General features: G+C 38.0%; 1 protein-coding gene across 1 annotated transcript in view; it reads right to left on the reverse strand.

Moving 5' to 3' along the window:
- Positions 1-949: 949 nt before the first annotated feature.
- Positions 950-23,957, reverse strand: part of LOC145946448 (dynein axonemal heavy chain 12-like) — a 185,724-nt gene continuing 162,716 nt past the window's right edge. Inside the window, exons 5-7 of the mRNA XM_083056061.1 lie at positions 14,940-15,320; positions 14,540-14,633; positions 950-1,108 (exon numbers count right to left, since the gene is read on the reverse strand). Of these exons, the coding sequence (XP_082912187.1) occupies positions 950-1,108; positions 14,540-14,633; positions 14,940-15,320 (634 nt within the window). The remainder of the gene's footprint in view (positions 1,109-14,539; positions 14,634-14,939; positions 15,321-23,957) is intronic.

Raw genomic sequence — 23,957 nt, forward strand, 5'->3', positions numbered from 1 at the left:
TGAGACATGGAGAAGAATTGTAAGGCATCAAAAGAGAATTAAAAGGTTCCATGGACACAACCTTGTAATGAGTTCCCTGAATGCTAGAGCTGTCCAAAGTTCGCTATTATGACCATGTATCATTGGTCTTATCCGAGTTTTCTGCGTCAGGGCACCTCCCCGCGGTGACGAATTGTACCAAAGACATTGAAATAATATGTCTAGAATGTACTTGGTACAGTTCATTAATCCGGCTAAGACGGGCTGGACGCGATTTATGCCGTCATGTCAGAGAAATTCGGATTTTGTTCTTGTGACGGCGATGCCTCTGGAGGGGGAAGAGGAGACTTCAATTAGGCAATTAACACCTATTGTTTCGTACTTTGTGAGTATGCCCCTATCGATTAATATATGATACTCATGACTCTTTACTCGGGGCCCAAACTGAGCATAATCCTTTCTCAAAATTGTGACGTGATGGAACAATTTGGAAATCAGATTCGTATTTAGCGTCCAAAAAAACTATAAGATATAACTCTCTTCAGTAATTGAAAAAAAGTCATTCGTTGTTGAACAGTGTTAGTATAGCATAATATAAATAAAGTTCAAAAGTATGTATTAACATTTTTTGTCGTCGGTTTCTTCTTCCCAAACACGTGATAGCAGTCGCAATGTAAAAAAACGGTAACATACTAAAATATTCAACTACTGTTAGCAGCTGAACAATATATCAAGTAGCATAATATGCAATTATATTCAAAGTAATTTAACAGTAATCAACATTTCTCGCACTGTCAACATTCTACTTAGCGGTCGATTACTAATAAATGCTTGGATAAGAAAGCTGGCTAACAAATTGTATAAATCGTAATTTTAAGAAAATGATGTTATGAAATATTAACATCAAATATTATATCAAAAACCATTTTAATATTATAATCGGATTGTTAATAAATATTAAGATTTTACATTACTTTTCTAAGTCTTCCATCAAATTCATATTGATTATTTTCCTCAATGTTGTGCCGGCATTCGGTGTTAAATCGAATCCTGCGATGATCGACATATTGTTCCAATGTAGCTGTCGTATTGCTGGATTGCGAAAGATAGCTAATAATGCAACATATTGCTGTATAACAAAAAAAATATTTAAATAAGATAAAAGTTACAGGCAAAGTAATATTTAAGTAAATAAAAAGAGATTACTCGTCTATTTTTGGTAAGTTTGTTTTTATATACAGAGTGAGTTAACGTAATGCTTCCGCTTCAATCATTTTGTAATCGACTAATTTGTACGAAAAGTCAAAATATAATACGTTTTCAAAGAAATAAAAAAATTTATTGTGTCTCTTAAAGATGATAACAGTTTATACATAATTAGCACATAAATAATTAACAATACATAATAAATTATATATTAACTATACATAATTAGCTTATTTTTTATTTTCTTATTTTATACTAATTTATTTTTAATCCTAAAACTTAATCTTTATTACTCTTATGTAATACTCAGATCCGCGCGCATACATACACATAGACGCACACACAAATATGCTAATCTATATCTTAGTCTACCATGATTGGATAAAACCTTTTCATTTACATTATGATAACACACACTCTCTCTCTCTCTCTGTCTCTCCCTCTCTTCCTCTTTCTTCTTCCATTCCCCCTTTTTTCTTGAGCATTTTCCTTTATCTATTTTCTCCTTTCCTATTTTTCATCTTATATTGTCTCTATTACATTTTGCCAACTTTCCTTTTCCTTTTCTCCTCTCAGAGTATCTTTCTTTTCCAAACATGCCCCAACGTTTTTTTCTCTCTTTCACATCCATTTTCTTTTCTCTTTATCTTTTTATCACCTGCTCTTCTCATTTTATTTCTTAATCTAAACCTCGCTATTTTTTTTCATCTTATCTCTATCCAATCTTATTGAAAATAAATATCTTTATATTTTTTAAAATCTCTTCTAAATATTCCCTTACTAATCTTCCTTCTTTTCCCTTCTCTAATTTCTTTCCAAAATATTCTGTCTTTACTCTTTTATTCTCTTATACCATTTGTTATAATTAGAAATTTCGTATTTCTTTAATCGTCTCTCTTCCGTAATATTTTTCTTTTCTTTTCTTTCACAATTCCATTTCCTTCCGGCATTTCCTTTTTCTCTCTTTTCCCTGTTATTCTATTCAAATCTTTTTCTCTTTCCAAATAACTTCTCCCTTTCCATTTCCCATTCTAATAATCTTCTATTCTTTTGATTAAGTCTCCAGTGCACACATTATCGAACACGATGATATTTTCCGACACACATTTCTCTATCGAACACAGTTCCTGTCAAATACATACAATTGCATTCGGACACAGTCTCGATCGGACAATGTTAATCTGACACAGTCCTATTTAGACACAGACTCGCTCGAACTCTCTTCTCCAACTTAATTCTTCTTTATTTTCCTTTAATCATAACCTCAAGTTCGCTATTATTACATAGAATAATAATGGATTCCGGGAAAAGCGGATACTCTTGATTTATTTTGTCATTTGTCTCTTTACCAGCCTTATTCTTGCTCGTTGTTATCCTCAAAACTTCTTTACTCTCTCTATTATATTTTCTCTTACTTCTCTTTTCCTTAATGCTCTTATCAATATCTCTCTATTTACAGAATCAAGTGACATTTTCAAATCTACTCACAATCTCTCTTTTGGATTAACAATTTATCTTTGCACTATACATATAACAGAACATATATATTTAACCGGTGTGAACTTAGCGCCCAACATTAAAAAATAAAATAATTGTTTACACTATAGGTTTGTACCTTGTTTGTACCCGTCTGTACCGCAAATCATTTCGTTTGTACCTAAAAAGTTTAAAAGTTAAAAGGGGGTGAAAAAATCGCCAGCGCCTAACTTTAAGATATTTGAAAAGGGCCGTTCGTATTGTATAAATAAGTATCTCTTATTCATATTTTCCATACTTATCTTTCTATTTCCTCTCCTTCATACTTCCATATTTTGTTTGAAATTTTGTCTATCCCTATTGTCTTGTTTAATTTTAGATCGTTGATCGTTTTTCTAACTTCCTTTCACTTTATGTCTCTCTTCACTCTTTTTTCCCTCTTTTCTCTTGTCTTGTCATAACCTTTTCTTCCATTCCCTTTAATAGTCCTATGAAGTATTTCTTCCACTTACTTATTTGTCTCATTCCTTTCATCCACTCTTTTTCTTTTCATACGTTTACTCTTTATTAATTTCCACATCACATTTTCCTCGCCTCTCCTATTTGCTTTATTAAATTTCCTCCCTCTTTCTTCTTTTTTCTCTTACACACTTTATTAACTCTTTATAATCTCTTCAATTTCTGTATTTTTCTCTTTTTCTCTCTTTTCTATCATCTTCTCAATTTCTATTGTTACGTCCAGACTCAAGGAAGGAAGAGTCGAAAGGAAGGACGTAACTAAACTTTATATCTCTAACAAACGCTGAACGGTGCGTTTGCTCGAGCCGAACGAAAGTAACCGTGCCCAAATAGGTCAACGACCGCAAGGGTCGCTCTTACACTATTTAAAGGGCCGTTCGCTAGGTGGTCCCTTTTCGGCAAGAGAATTTAATCTCTTTTGCGCAGGATGGGACCTTGTGCGATCTTGGATTACGGGAATGAGTGGGAACGGGTTATATATTAACAGAAACCATTTACGTTACAATTATAAATTTATTTTTAATATATATAATGCAGCAAACGAAATTCTATACATAATGATATTAATAATAATCGGAAATGTTCGCTAATGGAAGTGTAAGTGTGTGTGTGTGGGTCGCGGGTGATACATGAGTACGGAGGTCATCAATCGGGACAGAGAGGGGGAGAAGTTATTGTTTTAGAAAGCTAGTGTCTCGATTGGTAATTACAATAGTTTCATTTTAGTAATTAGGTAATAATAATAATATTAGAGTGTACGTGAGAGTATGTGCGGGTGAGTTTGTTGTGTTTTTTTTATTTAATTTCGGAAATTTCAATAGTGGAGGGAGGAAGGAAAGCTCGAAGGATGTCGGCGGGGAATTCGATAGGATTGGGGTAAATAGGAGTAAACATGGGGATGAGGGTACCTGGGAGACTTCCTGCCACGATTCGCATGAACTGCTCCTCGTCTGGATCCTCAGGACCGCAGGAATAGGTTCTTCGTGGGAGAGGGAGATCTAAGATGGGGAAGATTTCGAGTAGCCATTCATAGCATTGGTCCTCGTGGGGGAAAGGAATTCGCCCGATGTGTGCCTTTAGAAAGTCGAAGGCGTTAGTGTAATTAGCGAGAGATTCTTCCGCTTCTTGACACGTGCAGCCTTCGCCACACTATGTCGGGGGAAGGAGAGCGACCGAGACAGGGAGAGGGAGGGTGGTTCTGAGGTGCAGGAGATGGAATGCGCGATGGGTCTGAAGAGGAAATCAAAGGGTAATGGGGATTGTCAGGGTTTCTATTACCGCTGTGTTTATTAATTATATTAATGTGTTCGGTGATTAACCATTCTAAAAAGTCTTATGTTGGACTATCGTTCGGGAATGAGTCGGCCGTAGCCCGAGCCACTTCTCGCCTCAGCTGTCGGTTCCGACGATTTCGCGAGTGTTTTAGAACCCTTTTAGAAGGCCGCGGGGTTTCCACTAAATAACGATAATAATAATAATAATCGAGTCTTCGAGGGAGTTCTTGGATATAACATTTATTTAATATTTGTTTTTTATTAATTCAATATTTATTTAATATATATATGTATATATATATATATATATATTTGAATTGTTCGCAACTCTATAATCGTCTTCATGAGTATGGTGAGGGAAGTCAGGGAAGGTTTATACTGCAGTTATGCGGGAAATCCAATGGCGAGAAGGAGAGACTGCGAGGCGCACGCTGCGATTATGCAGGAACCCGACGGAGATAAGGAGAAACCGTGAGGCGCACGCTGCAATTATGCAGGAACCCGACGGAGACAAGGAGAGACCGTGAGGCGCTCGCTGCAATTATGCAGGAACCCGACGGAGACAAGGAGGAACCGTGAGGCGCACGCTGCAATTATGCAGGAACCCGACGGAGACAAGGAGAGACCGTGAGGCGCACGCTGCAATTATGCAGGAACCCGGAGATAAGGAGGGCTTGAGGAAGAGGGAGTTTAATGCAAACTTCTCTATAACGTCCGTTGGACATTAAATAACATAATTTGTCCAAGAACTCCTTTTAGTTGGGTGAGATAAAAAATAGACTTTGTTGTGTGCCTCGAGCAAGGCACTGGGGTTGCGCCGAATTAAGGATGAGGATCCTCGGGTCGTGCAGGACTTCGTAGGAAGTTAGGAGTGTTGTACTCTTTTCTTTCTCTTAAAATACACTTTTATTTCTGATTAAATTTGGTTTCACTTTATTTCTCGTTATTTCTTTAATTAAATATTCGCGTAACATTCGAGGTTTGGCTAGCGAGCGTTTATTAGTAATTCTTCTTAATGATTCAGATTTTTATTAGTGAGTCTCGTCCTGATGTTCCGGATTCTTATTAGCGACTCCGTCTTGATGTTTAGGAGTTTTATTCGAGACTGCCTTCGCGGGCGGGCTCTCCGTCTTATATCTTCTTTTGTTCTTTGATTTTCAACGGGCGAGGCCCTTGGAAACAAGTCCCCGATTGGTTAATAATATTCACGCGTTTTTGATCTAAATGCAAGCGAAGCAGGTCGAAGTCCCTGGCCTTCGCTTGCAGCTCGCGATTTCCGTGCTTCGTGCGTGTTTCTCTGCGTTAGCGTTTTCGTTCGACGAGCGCTTGGCTAGAGCGCTCGTTTATAAGTAAAAATGTTTTATAATATTCTTATTCCTAATAATTACTGGTTATAGTTCGGGCTATAACATCCCTCCCCCGTAAAAAAAAGAAAAACGGAGGTACGAAGTTTTTCGCTTTCTTATCTTATTTTTGTTAAGATTATTTCTAATGCTACGTACAGTTATAATTCCCGTTTACATTATAGTATTATAATCGTTTCTTATTTCTAAAATCTAGTACTTTGGCTTTGTTAATTCTAAGCGATGCTGCAGCGTTGCAGATTAATAGTGTGAGTGTCCTGTGATAATATATTAAGTGTTAATTTTATCTTTAATGGTTTTGTTTCGCAATTTTTATTATCAGGTGAAGTAAGTATTAGTTTTCTATAACTAGTTTTAGTCTATTCGCATGCATGTACACTGCTTTTCTTCCCTTTTTTACTATGTAGTTCACGTTGGAGTTCTTTTTTGGTAATTACGTTGACGGGCGAGGTGTCGGCGCGCGTGTTTGAGTCATGAGTGTCGCCCGTGTGTATTGTATATATTTTGTGTGCGTTATCTTCACATATGTCTTCTACGGTTACGAGCGGCGTACTAATCTCTACCGTTTCATCGGTCGTATTAATTATACTGACGGGGCACAAAAAATTTTTTGGTTTTACCAGGCTTCGTCCGATATATATTCTCGGTGCTGTTTCTTCGGCCTTTATCACGCCTATCTTATTACGATTCGTTGCCGCTTGTATTATTGTTTCGCTACGCGGTTTTAATTGAATTTTATTGTACGGTCGTAATTTTAATATGGCATTTCCTATTTGAATCTCCTGTTTTTTGTAATCGCACGCGACTTGTTGTTTTTGTAGAAAATCTATTCCTATGATCCCTTCGTATTCCATTGGGAAGTCGTCCTTTACGACATAAATCGCGTGTTTGATTTTTCGGCTGCCTAGGTCGATAGTCGCGTAAAATTTTCCTATTGTTCGCGTTTTATGCCCGGTTATGCCGATCAAAGTAATTTTGTCGTTATATATCTCTGTTTCGCCTTTTAAATGTTTGACCTTTATTAGAGAGACAGTAGCTCCAGTGTCGTAGAGCATGTTAATTTTGCCGTTCTTTACTTCGCATATAGGTAGAGTTATCAAGTTCAGGCTTGCTGCTCCACGAGACATTTGTCGCACGTGTGTTACCTGATATTCTATCGCGCGTGTCTTTTTATTCTTTTCTTTTTGCTGTTCTTCCTCGTCACTGCTATACTCGGATTCGGTATCTCTTTTTCGCGATTGCGGTTTCTTACGGTTTTCAATTTTATTAATGCTTCGCGATTTTTTATTATCGGTTCCCTTATCGCGGTCCGGTGTATTAGTTTCCGGCCTTCCATTTAAAGTCCAACACTCGTCGCGATTATGTCCGCGTTTTTTGCAATAATTGCAGAATTTCTCTACGGTATTTGCGCGAGGGGGCTTGTCCGGTTTGGGGAGTGCGTATGTACTGTTGCGGCAATCGCGTCCATAATGCCCCGATTTTCCGCATTTATAACATTGTGTACGTGGAATTGGTTGCGAGTCACTTGATTCGGCTTTATGTTTGTCCTGAGACCGAGGGTTTTCGCGAAGTTTTTCTTCTTCGCCCGCGCCGGTTATCGCTTCCTGCAGTGTCGTATATCGTTGCGCTCGAACGAGAATTTTGAGGTCGCTTCGGAGCCCGATTTGGAAGTTAATCAATGCTTGGTGTTTGATTGTTTGGTGAATAGCGCGTTTAAACATGGGGGGGTGGTCTTTCCCTTCAATCATGGAATTGTATAACTTCATGGCCAATAGGTCGACGCGTTGGCCGAAATCATGCGCGTTTTCGTTCGTTTTTTGTTTTAACGAGTTGAATTCTAATTGTAGATGCGTCGTGCTCTGTTTTGTTTGGTAACATTCTTCTAATTGTTGTTTGAGTTCTTCGTACGTTTGGATATCATGCGTTTCAAAATCTTGCATGGCCTTTCCGTCTAATTTTGTATATAATATTGCTTGAATTAATGACTCTTCGTCCGCGGGATTTATGTTCTGCATGGCATATGTGCACGCGTTTAAAAATTTTTGAAGCTTCTGTTGCGAAGTTCCGTCGAAGTCTGGGATCATTGTCCTTGCTTCTTTCAGGGTTAAATATCGCGAAGAGGTACTGCGTCGGTTCCTGATATCATTTTCGGATCTTCCGTACGTGTACGTTGCGTTGGGGTCGTCGTTGTATGTTTCGCGGCGATCCGTGTATCGGTTTCCCTCGGGGCGGTACCCGTATCGCGTCTGTCGTACTTCTCTCATATTTGCAGGGCGATCGTTTATTTGGTCGCGTAAGGAATCTACTTCTGTTCTCAATTCCCGGATTTCTTGTATGAGCTCAGTGAGTAGGGCGTTATTCGGATCGGATACTGGACGTCCGGCGTCTGCATAACACGCGGCGGCATTACCGTCGATTATTGATCGTAAGTGTTCGATTTCCCTGTCGACATCTTCAGGGGGGGCATTCCGCGTCGGAGGGTTTCGTCTCATGTCGTCCTCGCTTTGCGTGCCTAAAACGCTATCGTCGACTGATACGGGGGAATAGTTTCTCCTAACCGAAATTCGCTCGGAAGACGCGCGATCCGAGGGACGTCTTCTTTCGTCTAAATTAGAAGGACGTACGTTTTCCTCGATAGGTTCGGCACCTGATTCTGGTGAGCTAGCGTCCGAGTAACGTCTATCTAAATTTGTGCGTACGTTATCGCGAATGTCGCGTACCGCTTCCTCGGCTACTTGTACGGGTGTTACGGAACCGAATCTACGATTAAGTTGAGCTGGTCCGCTCCAGAATCGTGGCTTAAATGAGACGCGTTTTTTAGGTCGTTCCGACATTGAGTAACTTCGGGCTTATTTCTCGACGCTAGAGGGGTTTCTCCCTTACAAGAGTATTTTTATAATAGTTAGTTTCGCGCTTACTGTTAGTTCGTGCCTTTAGTACGCTTTCGTCAAGACTATCGAAAGGGAACTTGCGTTTAACGGTGACGTTCGCGGGTAATTCAACTTCGCTTCTGTTTGAGTATTCGCTCTCTAATTTTCACGAACTCGCTCGAGTCTTTCTAAAGTTAATGGTAACGCTTGAATCGCTCACTTCGCGGAATCGCTATGTATCCACGACTTGTTTAATATCGGTTGCCGGGAGGTTTCGTGTCCTTCCGACTTTCACGCAGAAATATTATAAGGATCGGACTTACAGTATTACGGTTCGCATCGTTACGCTCTTTATCGCTCGGTACGGCTTGGCTGCTGCTAATGCAACTCGATCGCTCGTGGGCTGATAACGGCTGGCGGCTCGATGCTCGTGCTTGACACGGCAGGTCGTCGCTCCGTGATGACGCGTTGTCCGTGAGATTGTCGCAGGTCGGCGTTGTCCTTGGGACGTTGGCGATCCTACTCGATACTCAGCTGCTTGCTTATCGCTCTTCGTATTGCTTGCGTTGTCCGTCCTTCTCACACTGCACTGTGGCTTCTGCTTATTTCCGTCAGCTGTTTTTCTAACTGACGTGCCTGCTTCCACACGTTGTGTATGTGTGTATTGCGGGTCTTAATTTTTAGTATGCTGCTTTCTGTGTTGTTCGTCGATTATTTCGACGTGCCTGATTTTTCTAATACGGTTGTATTGTTTTTCAGGTCTTCAGGTTCCTGCTGGTCCTGGCGGTCCGTCGGCGCGATCCCACCGCTGCCACCAAATTGTTGTGTGCCTCGAGCAAGGCACTGGGGTTGCGTCGAATTAAGGATAAGGATCCTCTGGTCGTGCAGGACTTCGTAGGAAGTTAGGAGTGTTGTACTCTTTTCTTTCTCTTAAAATACACTTTTATTTCTGATTAAATTTGGTTTCACTTTATTTCTCGTTATTTCTTTAATTAAATATTCGCGTAACATTCGAGGTTTGGCTAGCGAGCGTTTATTAGTAATTCTTCTTAATGATTCAGATTTTTATTAGTGAGTCTCGTCCTGATGTTCCGGATTCTTATTAGCGACTCCGTCTTGATGTTTAGGAGTTTTATTCGAGACTGCCTTCGCGGGCGGGCTCTCCGTCTTATATCTTCTTTTGTTCTTTGATTTTCAACGGGCGAGGCCTTTGGAAACAAGTCCCCGATTGGTTAATAATATTCACGCGTTTTTGATCTAAATGCAAGCGAAGCAGGTCGAAGTCCCTGGCCTTCGCTTGCAGCTCGCGATTTCCGTGCTTCGTGCGTGTTTCGCTGCGTTAGCGTTTTCGTTCGACGAGCGCTTGGCTAGAGCGCTCGTTTATAAGTAAAAATGTTTTATAATATTCTTATTCCTAATAATTACTGGTTATAGTTCGGGCTATAACAACTTACTACTTGTAATGAGCGTTGTATATTTCTTTTCGTCTGTTTGTGGCTCTGGCTCTGACTCTGGCTGGTCTTGTAGGTGGTCAATCGCACTTATTACCACTCGCGAATTACGTTTATGTTCGGAGAACTTGTCGGTGGTTTCACGAAAACGTGTAAGTGTCGCTCCGCTGTGAGATTCGCGTTTATATCCCGTTTTTTGGTTCACGCCCTCCGTTCCGACCTCTTAACAAAATCCCGCGAATAGAAACTCGTAATTGCATTTTTGAATATTTTTCCTTTCCCCTTCTATGGGGTGCAAGGATTTACGAATCGGAAGTTTATTGCAGTCGTTTACGAATCGGAGCTCGCTTCCCAAAAACGGGGGTATCTCGAGGTTTTCTAAATATCGGGGCGATGTTTGTTGTTAGTTTTTCTCAGCGTATATCGCGATATTCGGAGTTTATTAGTGCCGTCTTTTATCGATGTTTTGCTATTTTATTGCCCTCACGTGTAGCGTGGTTCTTGTTTGCCGTGGGAGCGATGCGTGTGGCATCTTTTAAAATCTTTATTGATTGTCGCTTCCTTCGCGAGAATATGCGCAGTTGTGCTATCTTGGTTCGCACATTTTCTTCATTGTTTGTTTTTCAAATTTCCTCCTAAAGGAAATTTTACTTTCGGCGCGTTCTCGCCGTCCGGTCTTTACCGATTTTATAATGTTTATCGATTGCTCGCGATATCCGCAGCTGTTCTTTTCGTTGGACACGGTTCGTTTTATTATATACGTGCCGCTGAGATTATTATTATCTCTTTTATTTTGTTAACAACAAACTTTGCCTGGGTCGTGGGAAAGAAAAGAATCGTGGAGTCCGTGGGACGTAACACTATCTTACTTCTCTTTTTTCTCTCCACGCATTTCTTATCCTATTTTCCCAGATATTTTTTCCATCTCCTTTTCCCTTTTTCTCCAATGTTTGCTTCACCTTTCCAATTATTTTGTTATTTTCTTTTTACGCATCTTTTTTTCTTATTTATATTTATGTTTTCTATCTCATTCCTGAATTTCTTCCTTACCTCTTTATTCTACATATCTTCTTAGTCTTTCTACATATCTTGTTAGTCTTTTTGTTTCATTTTCCCTTTTTTCTTTTCCTTGTATTCTCCTTTTATCCAGCATGTATCACCGGATAATGATCCAAATCTATATTTTCCTTGGTAGGAACGGACGATGTTTATCGATTAATCGAAATGGTCGATAGTTTTTTGTTAATAATCGATTACTCGGTTTTATGTTTTTGAGAAAAATGTTCTATGTAAAAGTTGTAGGATTTTCAGGGAAACATAATATCGTGACCTAGAATTACTTTTATCGTTTTTCGAAGTCATTTAGAGATCAACACAGTTTTCTTAAACGAAACCACCCTATTTTTTTACATAAATTGTTTTTTCGTAATATTCGGCATAAGAAATTATAAGGGTAAAATGTCAAAAAGTGAATAGCTTTACGAGATATTTTATAGTTTAATTTAAAATAATCTTATATAAACTATGAAATATCTCGTAAAATTATTTTCGTAAATTTATTTTACGATAATCTTACTTCAATACTTTTATACACAAAATAATTAGAGGAATCAATTGGTACAAGAAAATACATAGTTGTTTTCAAAGAATAGATATAAATTGCAATTAGTAGCTATATCTTTTTTCTTGAAAATTATGTGTTTCTTTGCACCAATTTCTCTCGTTTGTGCATAAAAGTATTAAGATAAAATCTTCGAAAAATGAATATTTCATGAAATATTTCATGTAAAATTATTATTAAATTAAAATATAAAATATCGCATAAACTATTCATGTTTTGACCATCTTACCCTTATAACTTTTTATAGTGACTATTGCGAGGAATCGATTTATATAAAAAATTAAGTTAGATTTACTTAAAAAAAACATAAATGACCTTTAAATCTTGAAAATCGTCCTTTAGGAAAAAATCAGTACTGCCAATTTCTCTCCCTTTCGAAATCCTATAACTTTTATCTGAAATATTTTTCTCTAAAATGCTCAAGAGATATTTTGCTGTGTAAGTTAAAATGGGAGGGGGGGACACTATATAGTAAATATGTTTAGTAAAGATTGTGCCAATACTCATGAGCAGGTAGAGCACAGTAAACTAAACAAATAAGTCCTTTATAATTTTTGCAATAATTAATAATGAATTTATTTAAAAAATCGGCCAATTCTCACCATTCTTTTGCACACATATACACGCACATGGTTGAAAAGTTGCAAACCTATGTGTAACTGTACAATTATTGACTTCGTTAATAACTGAAAGCACCGGTCGGATTGTGTAAATTTCGAAAATCCAAGTGAAACAAGATGTTATAGCCCGAACTATAACCAATATTAAAATAGTATTAGAACTAAGAATTTATTATAAAGCATTATAAAATAGTTTTACTTATAAAAGAGCGCTCTCGCCAAACGCTCGTCGCGCGAATAACGCTAACGCAGCGAGACACGCGCGAAGCACCGGAAATCGCGAGATGCAAGCGAAAACCTGCGACTTTGACCTGCTTCGCTTGCAATTAGAACAAAAACGCGTGAATATTACTAACCAATCAGAGACCTGTTTCCAAGGGCCTCTCCCGAAAGAAATCCAAGAAACAAAGAATATAAAAGACCGAGAGTCAGCCCGCGAGGGCAGTTGCTAACAGGAATCTAAAAGACTAAGACGAAGAAACGCTAGGAAAGACCTACGCTTGTTAATTAATCACCGATTATTATATATCTATCTAACTGGAAAGAAGAACCAATAAAGTGTAAACCTGTTCAACTCAAATAAAAGTGTATTTTAAAAGAAAGAGAAGAGTACAACACTCCTAACTTCCTACGAAGTCCTGCACGACCCGAGGATCCCTATCCTTTATTCGGCGCAACCCCAGTGCCTTGCTCGATGCATACAACAAAGGTGAAGTGTGTACTTTAATATACGGAAAGATACAAACCTATGTGAATGATGCGCAAATGTATATGTGCGCAAAAGAACATGTGCGCAAAGGAATGATGCGCAAAAGAACGGCATGCAAAAAACGGTGTGCAAAATGTGTTCAAACGAACTGTGCACAAGTAAAACGTGTCTAATCGAACGCAACTTTATGTATCTAATAGCATGACAATTCCAATGTGTGTAATTGTACTGTGCACAAGTGAACCTCTTCTTTGGCCATTCATTTGTTGTATTTTATAACCATCACTTACGAATGACCTATTTATATTTTATAACCGTCAGTACTGTTTTGTATATCGTTGAGATCATGACATATGCGTTATTTTTTCCTTATTTTTCTTTCGTTTTCCATTGCTTTGGTGAATCTCCTCTTTATATAATAATCCTTTATTTTCCTTTATACATACATATAATTAAAAATTTTACATTATTTTTTTTAACTTTCACAATTGTTAATACCTAATTTTTCGAACTTTTCTCACAACTCGTCATTCTCTTTTAACGATTGGAATTTATAGAGAACTTACGACAGACGTAAGACGGGGGGGGGGCAGATATGGATAAAGATAATTATGAATTTTTTTCAATCTATCTGCTGAAGATGATTTCGGTCCAAAGGAAAGATCGAAATGTTCAAATTAAATAAAAATAATTTTCAAACAAGTTTATTGCGCCTTTCTACGCTTGGCTCGTATTAGTCTACGTGAATTTGTAATATCATTTTCAATTTTTTATTCTAGAAGTAATAGTTTTTGAATTATACAAATTTAAATTTGGCTATTTACTACGTTTAGATACTCGCTTGTTCGTGAGTCATATGTGCATTAGAATTGGTAATGTATGTATAATTCTATTTTGATTGATCATTTATATATCTTTAAAATAAAAAATAAAAAATATTTTTATTACTTAATTTTTCAAGAATTTTTCCTGTTAAAATATTTTAATTTCCTGAAATTTTTGAACATATTGTTTACACACATATCCACATACTCAAATATATATCTATAAAGTCGAATTTAAATGTGTGTGTGTGAGTGTGTGTGTGTGTGTGTGAGTTGAATACATTAAATAATTTATTTTACTAACATATATTTTAATTAATTTTTAAAATACTTACAAGTTTAAATAATTTATAATATATGAATTAGTGTATAAATAATCTAATTCATTAATGAATAAAAAATACATAAATATAAATAATCTAATTTTTTTAAATATATATAGACAGATTAAGGTTAAAAACTAAAATTATTTTAAAATTGTGTAATTTTATTATTAAAAAAATTCTTTGAAAAAGATATTTTGCCAAAGTTTTCAAATATTATTTTCATACACAATAAAAACTTTTTTGTCTTAATTTATTATTATTATAATTCTAAATTAAAACTAAAAGTTAAATTAAAAGCACCTTAAACCATTTTACATCTTCTGCCAGTTGATGACATAATTTTAAAGGTGCCGGTTGTTGGAATGGATCGGGATCATCTACTAATCCTGCAAAGCTAATGAAAAATGATGGACATATAAAGCATTTATCAAAAAATTATTTTATTATTATAATAAGAAGAAAGAGGTCAGTTTTTTGAAGTTTAAGCATTAGAAAATTTAGAAATATAATTATTTATAACTAAAAATGATTAAGAAATATACTTTTGTATATTACTTTTTTTATTTCTATCCTATTTAAAAAATACTATATTTTGGTAACTTTTGAAAAGAAAATAAAATTTAAATGTCGATAGAATATAATTAAATTTAACTAACAATAGTACAATAAAAAAGAAATTTTCTAAATTTTCATATATTACCTGTATGGATAATTGATCGCGATTTGCATTTTGATTCTTGTCTTATATTGTTTATTAGTTTTGGTAAAATCGATTAGGTATTGATTGAGCTTGTCTTCGATATGCTGTACATCAAGATACTCAAAGGGACCATCCAACCAAACATTGCGATCTCTTTGCCACTGATAACCTCGATAAATCAGAGCATAAAACGGCAAAATAATTTCCTTCAGTTCCTTAATGCGTGGGTATATAGATAGCGGAAATTGAAATAATGCTTCCTCGGCATTTATCTTTTCGGCAGTTTCCTCCATACGTTTCAACTGACGTACCATTTTTCGCATGTCCTCAATGTATTCCTTTATTCGTTCGGCATCATCCATATCGTTCATTATAATTAATCTAAAAATTATTATAATTTGATTAAATATGTATGTATTTAACTTAAATTCCTCTAGCTGATAGAAACCAGACGTAGATAGTGATGCGTTAATTAGAATTTTCCTTGGAACTAAATAATTGTGTACAGGAAACAAATTTTTCTTAATGTAATACCAAATGAATAAATATCTCACTTTAAAATTTATCTTTTATCTTAAATTATCTTATTATTTTAAAACTTATCTTTAATAAATTCCCATTTTAAAAAAGTGCAGGAAAGAGTTTAGAAAAATATTAAAGTTGCTGATACGAGAATCTATCGATGAAATCTTTTTTATCACTTAACCACCCGGAAACAAATATCTGGTTACATCAAACAAAATATGAATCTCTTTGTCTTCCATCTTTTTCTTTTTTTTCCCTCAGAATTCAACTGTTTCCCCTTCAAAATCTGACCTTCTCTCACAATGTTCTCCAACGCATACCTGAGCTTCTTCGCGCGTACTGAGTGAGTTTCAATTGCGCATATTATCAATCAGATACGATATTTTCCGATCAGATATAATTCTAATTGGATACAGTGTGTGTCCACTCAGATTATCACGAACAATGAGGGATTAAATATCTTCGAAATTTCTATAGTTAAAATTGAATATAATTTTTATTATGTAACACATGTGTCTTTAGAAAAAGGGAAAAAATTAAAGAATATAGGTAGTATAACATAACAAATTATTAAATTAGTAAAATAACTTTGAAAAATATAATAAAATTTGAGTATATACCGGTTTGTGTGTATGCGAATTTAAAATCGTGAAAAATTGAGGAATATAATATTAGAAGAGTTCTTTAAGTAGAAGAAGTAATAAAATTCTCAAAAATTCTAGATAAAAACGGCTATCAGTAATGAATCAAAGAGATGGGAACTAGAGATGATGGAGTGTTAGGAGAGCTTGAAGAATGGTTTTTAGATCGTTAGAATGGTTTAGATCGTTTATGTTTACTGGAATAAGCCCGATGCACACAGAAAGCATCCTAAGGAATAAGATCCATGTGATACGGGAAATTATAAAAAAAAAGTATCTATTAAGAGATCTCTAGAGAATTTAAAGAATGAAACTCTTCTATACGAAGAGAAGATTGTTATGAATAAGGAGGAAGGGAGTTTGCGGATTATGGTACTTGCGAAGATGAAGGAGATTTCGGTGTTATAGCCCGAACTATAACCAATATTAAAATAGTATTAGAACTAAGAATTCATTATAAAGCATTATAAAATATTTTTACTTATAAAAGAGCGCTCTCGCCAAACGCTCGTCGCGCGAAAACGCTAACGCAGCGAGACACGCGCGAAGCACCGGAAATCGCGAGATGCAAGCGAAGACCTGCGACTTCGACCTGCTTCGCTTCCACTTAGATCAAAATCGCGTGAATATTATTAATCAATCGGAGACCTGTTTCCAAGGGCCTCTTCCGTTGAAAATCCAAGAACAAAAGAAGATATAAGACCGAGAGTCAGCCCGCGAAGACAGTCGCTAATAAAACTCCTAAACATCAAGACGAGAGTCGCTAATAAGAATCCAAAACATCAAGGCGAGAATCGCTAATAAAAGTTCAAATCATTAAAAAGAATTACTAAGAAACGTTCGCTACCTAACCACCGAATACTACGCGAATATTTAATTAGAAAAAAGGACGAGAAATAAAGTGTAAACCAAATTAAATAAAAATCGAAAGTGTATTTTTCTCCAAATCTACACTCTTCTTCTCTACAATATCCTGTGCGACCCGAGGATCCCCATCCTTTATTCGGCGCAACCCCAGTGCCGTTACGCGGCACACAACATCGGTGATAAATTAAATTCAACAGAATGATGGTCACATTGAAACAACGTACTTGTAATGGTACTTTTAAAAATATGACAAATATCGTGAAAAGCAAGGGAACTTATTATCAAGCATCCCAAAAGTGAGAGGCAAGAAGGCTCACTATAATCAAGTCACTCCAAAGAGATCAGATTCTCACTATGTCCACATTGATCTCGAATAATGCTAAGAGTAATTCTAAGAAAAAACACTAAGAATTCCTATTAAAATATCTGTACCGCTTTCGCGTGAACGGCTCAGTATAGCTTGATCGGGATTAGAGCAGTGAAAAGATTTACGAGACACAAGACGTAGAATCTATTTAAATATGTGATTAATTTAATGTTGTTGAATGAGTGTTGTTGCATGTACAGAATATTGACAATGAATGTGCTAATGCGTGAGTACGCGTATAGTAAGACACAATTAATTTTAATATTAACAGATAAATATCGAAAAATATGGGAGATACGAAAAAATGTTTCATATAAAAGTTGTAGGATTTCGAGGGGGACATCTGATGGTGACCTGACTTTGACCTTGAGGTCAAATCCTACAACTTTTGTATAAAACATTTTTTCGTATTTTTCGAGATATTTGCCTGTTAAGATTAAAATTAATAACCTTGTCTATACAAGTAATGTAAGGTAAAAATGAGTTTATACAGATGTGATGTAGTGCGTGGATTATGTAAAAGGTTATTTTTTGGCTTTTTTTTTAATAACTATAAAACAATACGTGTTAGTTCCCATTTTCTCGATGGATTCAAATTTTGCAGAAAAAAATTTATAGAAACGTTACGTTACTAAATATATATAATTTTGTTTCCTAACTAACCGTCTCTTTCTTTCTAACCCATTCTCTCAGCTATCGTTCTGTCTCACTCGCTCATTCACGCATTCGCTCTATCTCACTTACTCGTTAACCATTGTGCTCACTCGCTCGTTCTCTAGCTGTCTCACTTGCTCGCTCATGCTATTTCGCTCGCTCGCTCATCCCCTCTCGCTCGTTCCCCACGCCACCGGACCTCGTGAGTGGGGCGCCCGGCTGGGTATATAACGGCGTCCACCAGCCGGCACTCCGGCACTAGATCCTATCCTGCGATCCTATCTAGCACACGCTCCAGAATACGATAACAGGCTAAAACGTTTCTTAGTTCAACCAAGTCTTCGGCATCCTGACACCTGTCCGGCCTAAGATGTTTCTTAGCTCACCCGAGTCTTCGGCTTCCTGATACCTGTCAAGGCTAAGGTGTTTCTTAGCTCAACCGAGTCTTCGGCTTCTTGATACCTGACCGGGCTAAGGCGTTTCTTAGCTCAGCCGAGTCTTCGGCTTCTTGACGGAGCTAAGGCTTAGCTCCACCGGGAGTTTTCCTAAGACCGGCCGGACCGAGGCGTTCTTCGGCTCCGCCAGGAGACCTGGTTTCCCCGAAGGGCTGACGTGGCTCATTGTCAGTCCCACCACCTGCGCTCGTGGCTTCCGAGCCACCCGTTATACCGCTGCGCTTGGCTTCCGAACCACCTCGTATACACCGCCTGCGCTTGGCTTCCGAGCCACCTTATGTATATTACTTGCGCTTGGCTCCCGAGCCACTCCGTATACACCGCCTAGCGCTTGGCTTCCGAGCCACCCTGTATACACTGTCTGCGCTTGGCTTCCGAGCCAACCTGTATATACTACCTGCGCTTGGCTCCCGAGCCACCCTGTAAATATCGCCTGTGCTTGGCTACCGAGCCACCCTGTAAATAATCACCTGTAAATATTGTAATCTCTATAAATAAAAATTGTTTGTCCGCAACCGAGGAGTTCGCAAGCTTGAGTCTCCTCTTTCCTCGAACCCTGACGCCGGCGAGCCGATCCGCGCGCTCGAGGAGGGTGTCCGGGTTATAAACCGTAAGTTATATCTTAAAAATTGATAAAAAATACTACATTTGTAACGTAGCAACGGTGTGCTCGTTACGAATAGCCTCTCGGGCCGAACCACAGTATATACAGTAGCGCAATTCTCTGTCGGCACCTTTGATGTTTGTGTAACATGAAATGGAGTGCGCATGCGTGAAATCAGCGTATAACCAGTACTGCCATCTGAACTTTTATCTCATTCTCTCTTTATTTTCACTCTCTTTTTAGCACATTGCTACATGTAAAATAAATTAATTTTAATAAAAATTATGTATATAAGAGATTAAGTTGTTAATAATATAATGTATAATATATGTAAGACAAATAAATACATATATAAAAAAAATATAAAATATTATATAATATAATTTTAATATTAAAATTGTAACGAGAGTTACAACGCCCCGCGTTATTCGGCAGTGCATCCCGCCGGAAGGTTGCGCCCGGCGAAGATCGGCCGGGCAAAGCAGCAGACGCTGCGCGCTCATTTTTTATACCTATCCGATATAACTGTATATATCGGGATGATAACGCAACCGTCGAACCGCGTGCGACTTTCTGCGACGGTTATTCCGCAAGCGACCGACGACAGTCGAGTATAGCCGAATCACGCCGAATACGGCCCTGGGGCCGTATAAAAGAACAGGCCCGGAAAGCAAAAGACACTCCGTCTCCGGATCTGATCCCGTCAAGAGTCAGCACGACGCCTTGACAAGACCGTCCGAACAGCGAGTAACGAGCGAAGAGAGAGGTTGGGAGTATCCAGCCTCCATCGGGAGTTCCCGTACGCTCCGCATCGCGAATCCCGTCAATCCTAGCCGAGAGACAAAGGAGGTCAGGCGTACCCAGCCTCCGCCGAGAGTTTTCGGCACCTCGCGACATTCCATCTCTACAGATAGTGCCGGCCAAATATCCGGAAGTGGAGCGTGCCCGCTTTTTACGGTTCCCGTAATCGGCATCTTTCTTGCACCGCGAAATCCCGATGCAATAGCTGCCGCGATATATACCAAAAGACCTACCGAAACAGCGACCCTTAGAATTTAAAGCGCAAGGCCAGCGCGACGCACAAGAAACGTCAACAAACACTGGCGCAAGGGCAATAACCCGCGGCACGTGCCGACGCCAAATAATATAAACACGCGACGAGTCTCAGCTGTTCTCACGCGGAACCGAAATATCATCAAAAGCGTTTCGAGCGATTTAGCGACAGCATACAAATTAGCGGATATACAACCAACTATTATCAATTGCCCACCGCATTGTTAATCGCATAAACTCAGTTGTTAATCACACACACACACACACACACACACACACACACACACACACACACGCGCGCGCGCGCGCGCGCGCGCGCGCGCGCGCATACGCACTGTCAAACACATGCACACAGCGTTAACCATACACCGTTTTGCCGACATACACTTGTAAATCACACATACACGCCCAACATACAAGCGAAGCGTCAAGCATATATTAACGAAACACCTGTAATACCCACACATACACACACACACACACACACACGCACGCACGCACACTTGTACATACTTAATTTGACCAACAATAAATTTATTTAGTTTTTTTTAATCTAAAAAAACGCATTGTGTCTCACCGCCCCTTTTACGAACCCGCTTCCTCCGACCGAGCTATCCCGACATGTAAAAGTTACAAAATGAATAATAATTTATACTTAACATAACAAATAGCAAAAGAATCACATCAAATATTCATATATTTACATATTAATGTGCACACATATATATGTATTTAAAAGCTTAAAATTAAAAGAAATACGAGGCGCGTTTTTAAAGTAAAGTCCGTTTTGAAATAAAAAAAAAGATTTTAACATATGGAAATAATTTATTATAGCCAAAAAACGTCTACAAGCTTACTTTAATTTTCCATAATCATCATTGACTTCCATTCATTTTTGATATCGTTTCAACAGCTTCGATGCAATGATGATTATATGGAAAAATAAAGTAAGCTTGTAGAAGTTTTTTGGCTATAATAAATTATTTTTAATGTTAAGATCTTTTTTTTAATTTCAAAACAGACCTTACTTTAAAAATACGCCTCGTATTTAATAAATTTAACTTGATAATATATACGTTTAATTACAATCCATATATTAAAGTAAATGAATAAAAAGAAACCAAGATATTTATTAAATATATTTATTAATAGATAGATAGATAGATAGGTATTTATTGTTTCTCCTCAGAGTTACAAAAAAAAATTTTACATTTAGACCTCCTCTTCCGCATCCTAGCGTCTATGCTTACATACATACATTAATACATTAAAACAAATTAAAACAATACAATACAATTATACTCTTTAAGAGAGAGAGAGATATCGCTCGCTCGCTCGCTCGCTATTGCTTATACGCATACGCACGCTATTTCCCCCCTTCCCTTCCTGGACTCCCGTCTCCGTTCACAAACTTTCTCCTATCTCACATTCTCTCCTTCACATTCTCCCTATTTATTAGCCTCTCCACTTCCCTCAACCATTCCTCTCCTTCCCCTTCCTCCCCCAAAATTTTCTCAACTTTTTCCTGCCATGTACTTCCTACCTCCCACACCACACATTCCTCCCATAGATGTTCCCACGTCTCCGTTACCCACTCACACACCCTACATTTCTTTCCTTCTTCTTCTTTCCAATATTCTCCCTCTCTTATCCCATCTCCTAGCCTAAACTTCGCTAGCCTCTGCCACCTACTTTCTCCCTTGCCTAACCCCTTTAACTGTCCAGAATTTTTCTCCTTCCTTTTCCCCCACCCTTACTCTGCTACTTGTTTCCCTTAAGATTTCTTTGCATCTTCTCACTAACCCCTCTCTTCCTCATCGCCTCTATCAGTTTTCCCCTATCTACCGAGTCGAAGGCCGCCTTCATATCCACAAATAGAATCATCATTTTCCCTCCCTTCCTGTTTACCTGCCTATTGATCAAATAATTCAATGTGTAAATATTATCTATAGTCCCCATCCCTCTCCTGAAACCTGTCTGACTCGGTGGTAGCAGTCCCTTCTTTTCTATATCTTCTCTTAATCTTTCCGCCAAAATTGTTGCATATACTCTGTAAGCCGTCTGTGTCAACGTCACCCCCCCTATAATCTCCCACCTTCTCTCCCTCCCCCTTCTTAATAATCGGCACTATATCCCCCATTTTCCAATCCTCCGGCCACCCTTCCCCTCTCCATACCTTCCTACATATCTCCCATAATCCCTCCTCTATCTTCTCTCCTCCATACTTCCATACTTCGTTCGCTATCCCATCCCCTCCCATCGCCTTCCCATCCTTCATCTTATTTATTGCCTTTTCGAATTCCTCTTTCCCTAACTCTTCTTCCTCATCTTCTCCTTCTCCTTTTCCTCCTCCCCATACCGTTTTCCACCCCACCCCTCCTAATAATCCCCTAAAGTACTCATCAACTTTTTCCTTCTTTTCTCTACATTCTTCGTCCCACCATCCTCTCTCCTTTTTGCCTCTCTCCTTCCCTTCTATCCTCTCTAATGCTTTCTTAATTTCTCTCTTTAATCCATTCCATTCTTCTTCAATCCCTCCTCCATTTTTTGTTTCCCTCTCAAAGGCTTCTCTAAACTCGTTCCTTCCTTCTTCTGTCCAATCTCCTCTATTTAATCTCCACCTGCCTTTGTTCCCTCTTAAACTTCTCCTTTCTCCTTCTATCCATACTACAACTGGTCATCCATACATAACTTCTTTCCCTCTCTATTAATTTTCCCATCTTTTGAATTCCTTTCCTCTTCTATACTTTCTTCTTCTACTATTCCTCCCTCTCTCCCTATCCTGGCATTAAAGTCTCCTCCTATTATTGTTCTCCCTTTTTCTCCTTTCTCCTCCGTCCATTCCTTTAACTCTTCCAACTTCTTCTCCATGTCATTATTAATGTATATCCCTACCACTCTCCATTCCTCATCACCCAACCATACTTTTATACTCATCAAACCTTCCCTATCTTTCCTTTCCCTCTCTCTTTCCATTCTTATTCCTATTCTAATTCCTATTATCATCCCCCCCATTGCCCTTCCTTTCCTGTTCTTTCTTCCCGCCCATTGCTTCGTCCACGTATATCCTTTCGGCAGTCTCATACTAACTCTCTCCCATCCTTTACTATCTATCCACGTCTCACATAAAACTATCACGTCCCATTCCTCTAATCCTTTCCAAAAATCTCTATCTTTGTTTCCCAAACCTGCTACATTCCAGAACCCTATCTTATATACTCCTTTTTCCCTTCTTCTCTCCCTTTCCCTCTCTTCCCTCTCTTCCCCTTGCTTTTTCTTCTCCTTCTCTCCTTCTTCCCCTTCCCCCACTCCTCCTCCATATTCCCTAACGTCCTCCTTCTTCCTCCTTATTTGCCCCTTCTTTGTTCCCCCTTTCTTTCCCTTTCCTCTAATACCTCCCTCCATATTTATTAATAAATACTTCTATATTATATATATACATATATATTTTTTATAATAAATATTTTATAGAAAAATTATAAAGTGCGTAATTATAATTTATGTTTCATTTTCTTTTAAGTAATTATAATGTACTATAATGTACAATAAATTATATATGTACTTATGTATATTGCAAATTATGCAAACTTATTTTTTCTCTTTCAAATCTCTCACCTAACCATAACTCAGCTACTCAATTCATCTCATTGTCAGTATGAATCAGAGAGAGAAAACCAAAAGAAAGAGTGAAAGAAAAGTTTAGATAGCGGTACTGACTATATTCGCTGATTTTGCGCATGCGTACTCCATTTTATATCAAGAAATTGAGAGTTGCGCTACTGTATATACTGTGGCCGAACAACGCGAACTGAAAGGCACTGCGCCTATGGCGCACATAAACGTCGCTACTGG

This window comes from Prenolepis imparis, unplaced genomic scaffold (genome assembly GCF_030444845.1).
Source record: "Prenolepis imparis isolate NDT839.2.m4 unplaced genomic scaffold, iyPreImpa1.0 SCAF_16, whole genome shotgun sequence".
NCBI classification, from domain to species: domain Eukaryota; kingdom Metazoa; phylum Arthropoda; class Insecta; order Hymenoptera; family Formicidae; genus Prenolepis; species Prenolepis imparis.